Here is a 4,278-nt window from a genome sequence, read left to right on the forward strand (position 1 = left end):
CCACCTCTGGGGCAGTTGGACATCACCCGAGGGCTCCCGGACTACGAGAGGCCGGGCTGAGAGACCCCTGGGTGCACGAATTTCGTGCACTGGGCCTCTAGTAATAATAATAAAAAGAGGGACTGATAACTTCTAAGCTCCTCACTGGAAGCCAAGTGTATCTCTTGATAACATCTTCCTGAGTTGGCAGCTGTCTTCCTACCCTGTGTTGTCATCCTTTGTGCACTGACACCCAGGAGCGGGGTTGGCACTGTCGGCTGAGACCTGTTCTCCTGCTGAATCTGAACACTTTCACAGAACAGCAACATCAGACTCACCATCTGTGACCATAATGGACTGACAAAAACAAGACCATTCCAAACACATGACTGAACACAGACAAAGGTGGGCATTGTCCAGACCACAAAAGTGACCTAATGTTCCTCTGTCCTGGCTAGTGTGAGTGACAGGCTTCTAGCAGTACCCAAACCAGAGCAAAGCCCTCTCCTTAAACCTTTCTCCAAATCTCCTCTCGCTGGCAGGCCTCACAGTTCCCCAGGGTCTCACCCGCTGGGTGGGTGAGTGACGGGCGGCGGTCCTGCGTCGTAGGCGGGGCAGTGGCCCTTGGGCTGCAGGGGGACCACAAGCGCTGTGTCTATCAGAACATTTCCCCTTTGGCAGGAGAGAACTCCCACCTTCAGCAGGACTCGGAATTCCCCGAGGATTGTCTGCGTGCAAAAAGCAGAGAATCATTTCTCTAAGTCCCATCTCTCAGTTTTCCTTCAGATCGTCCGGAGACCGTGAGCAGCTTCAGCGATGAAGAACCTGACTGCCGTTACCCGAGGAAGGCCTCATGCCGAGGACACTCTGGACCAAAGGAGGAGCGAAGGTTCCCCTGACCATGCTAAGGATGCCCTCTATGGTGCGGACCTGGGAGACTCTGAAGAGACATCTGAACTGCGTACAAACTCTTCCTCGGGCACCCCCTTTTCTTCAGTCAAGTGCAATGATAGCGGAGCCATAGTGAAGCCCCAGCTGCCGCCAAGACAGGATCCAACTGTGCCAGCGAGACTGGCCTACATCGGTGCCTCCAGGGAGGATTCTCGAGGCAGATCCTTGTAGGCAGGTGACTGGGTTGTAGGCGGGTGTCTGCGATTACACCTGCTGCCAGGACACATAGGCCAGATCCTGACTTGCGGTAGGAAAGTGGAATTGAAAGCTGCCAGGGCACATCCAAAGGCAGAGCCAGTTTTGCATCTTGCCGCTGCCTATTGCAAAGCTGTCTGTTGCCTCATTGTGAAATTTGGTGCCGCCCTCCTTTGTTAACCAGCAGGCTAACAGGGAAGGAGGTCTTCCTGGGGGCACCCCCTGGAGGGACAGCACGCTGGCGCCTCACCTGGCCAGTGGGTCATGCCACGTGACCCTTTCTGGGCCTGCCTGTCATGGCAAGTCTGGGTGTGAAGCTGACAGCTTTCGGACCTTCGCCTGCCTGAGTGGGGCAGAGGAGGCCTGTGGCCCTCACTACAGCTGCAGCTCCCACTGCCCCATGACTGCAGGACCCCGGAATCTGCCAAAGACAACTTGGTATCTGGCTTAGGTGGGTTTGCAGCACATGGGGGACAGGGGGCTGGTTGGGCTTCATTCAACAGCATCACAGACTATAGGTTTAATCACCTTCCGTAGAACTGGGCCCCAAAGGACGCAGCGAGTTGTCTAGGCCGGGGCCGGGGGACTCCCTGTAGGTCCGGAAGGTCAATAGCTGAGCTTCACTGAGAGCTTCCCCCAGCTGCCCAAACGCTTGTGGTTGCTGGCACCCTTAGTGTCCCAGTCACTTTTCATGGTGCTTCCAAGACCAAAAGAAATATCCAACGGTTCTACTTAGGAACTACTTTAGGTCTAAATAACTGATAAGTATGTACGTGTTAATAACTTATTAGTCACTTAGAAAGTAGAATTCACATCATTAGAAAGAAAACATAGTGCTTTTATATCATTCTCTTAATAATCACCAGTACTTACTGATCGCCCGTGAGCCCTGGCCAGCCCCTCAGACCTCAACATCAGCCCGCTCACCCCAGCATCATTTCCTGTTCCTTGGTGATTTTCACTTTTTATCCTCTAAACTACAGGAAATCCAGTGTCTCAAAGGCACGATGTGAAAGACATGTGGAGTGACCTAATGTTGAAACCGGGAACCACCTGGTCCTCGGAACTTGCTCTGAAACGTATGGGACCACTGCTTCCCTCTAAAATGTAGAAAATAGAGAGTATCCCGGCGCCTTGTGAGTGTCAGACAGGCGGGGACCTCGGGGCCACCTGCTCAGGGGTTTCACACTTGCCTTTCTCTCACAGATACACTTGACAGGGAAGGAACCTGCGGCTGCCACAGGCAGACCCCTGGCCTGCAGTCACAAGCCTGGCTCCAGCGCCCCCTGGAGGCCGAGAGAACAAAACTCAAGTGAGGGCCGTGGGGGCGAGGAGGGTAGAACTAGGAGACCTGAGGCTGCTAGAGCGCCACGTGAAAGACATGTGGAGTGACCTAATGTGGAAACCGAGAACCACCTGGACCTCGGAACTTCCTCAGAAAAGTATGGGACCACTGCTTCCCTCTAAAATGTGGAGAATAGAGAATATCCCGGGCGCCTTGTGAGTGTCGGACAGGCGGGGACCTGGGGGCCACCTGCTCAGGGGCTTCACACTTGCCTTTCTCTCACAGATACACTTGACAGGGAAGGAACCTGTGGCTGCACAGGCAGACCCCTGGCCTGCAGTCACAAGCCTGGCTCCAGCGCCCCCTGGAGGCCGAGAGAACAAAACTCAAGTGAGGGCCGTGGGGGCGAGGAGGGTAGAACTAGGAGACCTGAGGCTGCTAGAGCGGGTGTGGACAGGGCCTGGCCTTCGGAGGGTGGAGGGGGACGCGGCGCATGAGGAATGGTGCGGCCCCAGCAGAGGAACTGTTGGGGTGCAGTTGGGGACTCCATGACCCTACTGTGGCCCCCTTGCCAGTCCTCACCAGGCGTTTAAAGCCTTCAGAGTGGGGTCTCAGTGGCCTCTCCCATAAGGGGCGGGTAGAGAAAGTGGCCCCTCAGGCTGTAGGGGGTCTGAATCTCTCATGGGCATTGAGGCTGAAGCCGGTAGAGGGCAGTGGCCACGTGTACCTGGGCTCGGACAACCATACCGCTGGCCCTCACTGGGCCTAGGGTGACCCTGACGCGGCTTAGTAGTGGACCCTACTCCCCAGGAGCCTCTTGGGGAGCTGTGGGCAGAAATGCCCCAACAGATGAGAAAAGGATGGGGTGGGGGCGGTGCTGAAGAAGACTACGGAGGGGGCAGTGGTACCTGTGTCTCTGGAATCTGTCCCATCCTCTAGCCGTCAGTCTCTGCCCAGGTCCCCGCTTCTTTCTCCTGGGCGGTGGGGGTGGTCCTGGCAAAACCCCGCGGCTCCCGGGAGGGGCGGGACTCCCAGGAGGGGCCTACCTGGTGGGCGGGGCCTATGGGGCACCAACCTGGTGGGCGGGACTCCCTGGAGGGGCCAACCTGGTGAGCGGGGCCTATGGGGCGCCAACCTGGTGGGCGGGACACCCTGGAGGGGCCAACCTGGTGGGCGGGGCCTAGGGAGGTCAACCTGGTGGGCGGGACTCCCTGGAGGGGCCAACCTGGTGGGCGGGGTCTGTGGGGCGTCAACCTGGTGGGCGGGGCCTAGGAGACCTTCCCCACCTGGGGGAAGGCAAGGCCTCTGACCACAGTACCCCAGAAGCTGGGTCAGCCACTCACACCCTGGGGGCTCTACACTCTCCCACGGCCTGAGACTTCCGGTCAGGACAATACAAAATCTCTTTATTGTTCATGTTGTAGAAAAAGTCGTGCCTCTTGGTGGGCCACGGGGATAGGATGAGCAAAGCGCATGACAGGCCCCACCCAGACCTGTAGCTGAGAGCTGGGGTAGGACAGGGGAGAAGGGGAGCGGCGAGGGGACCCTGGCCCTGCTCTGGGGCTGGGGCTGGGGCACGTGCTGGGAGGCGGCCGGCCTGGGGAGTGGGTCATGGCGAGCGGCCCCTCAAGGGGTGCGGTCGGCTGGTCCCACCCCACCTAGGAGGAGGCTGAGGAGCCGAGCCCAAGCTCAAGTGGTCCCGGTTCTGGGAGGGGGTATCTCCAACCTGGGGAGGGGGGCTGGAGTTCTTCCTGAAGATAGCGCAGGAATCAGAGCCCCTCACCCCCCCCCAAAAAAAACGCGATCAACCGAGGCCGGGGGAGGCTGTGCCCCTCACTGCTCCTCTGGCCCGTCGCCTCCCTGAGCCT

At 58.3% G+C, this 4,278-nt stretch overlaps 1 protein-coding gene across 1 annotated transcript in view; it reads right to left on the bottom strand.

Annotated features, from left to right (window-relative positions):
- Nucleotides 1-1,500: 1,500 nt before the first annotated feature.
- Nucleotides 1,501-4,278, bottom strand: part of UNC93B1 (unc-93 homolog B1 (C. elegans)) — a 14,036-nt gene continuing 11,258 nt past the window's right edge. Inside the window, exons 10-11 of the mRNA XM_014538230.1 lie at nt 1,654-1,715; nt 1,501-1,546 (exon numbers count right to left, since the gene is read on the bottom strand). Of these exons, the coding sequence (XP_014393716.1) occupies nt 1,501-1,546; nt 1,654-1,715 (108 nt within the window). The remainder of the gene's footprint in view (nt 1,547-1,653; nt 1,716-4,278) is intronic.

Source organism: Myotis brandtii, unplaced genomic scaffold, assembly GCF_000412655.1.
Source record: "Myotis brandtii unplaced genomic scaffold, ASM41265v1 scaffold187, whole genome shotgun sequence".
In the NCBI taxonomy this organism is placed as follows: domain Eukaryota; kingdom Metazoa; phylum Chordata; class Mammalia; order Chiroptera; family Vespertilionidae; genus Myotis; species Myotis brandtii.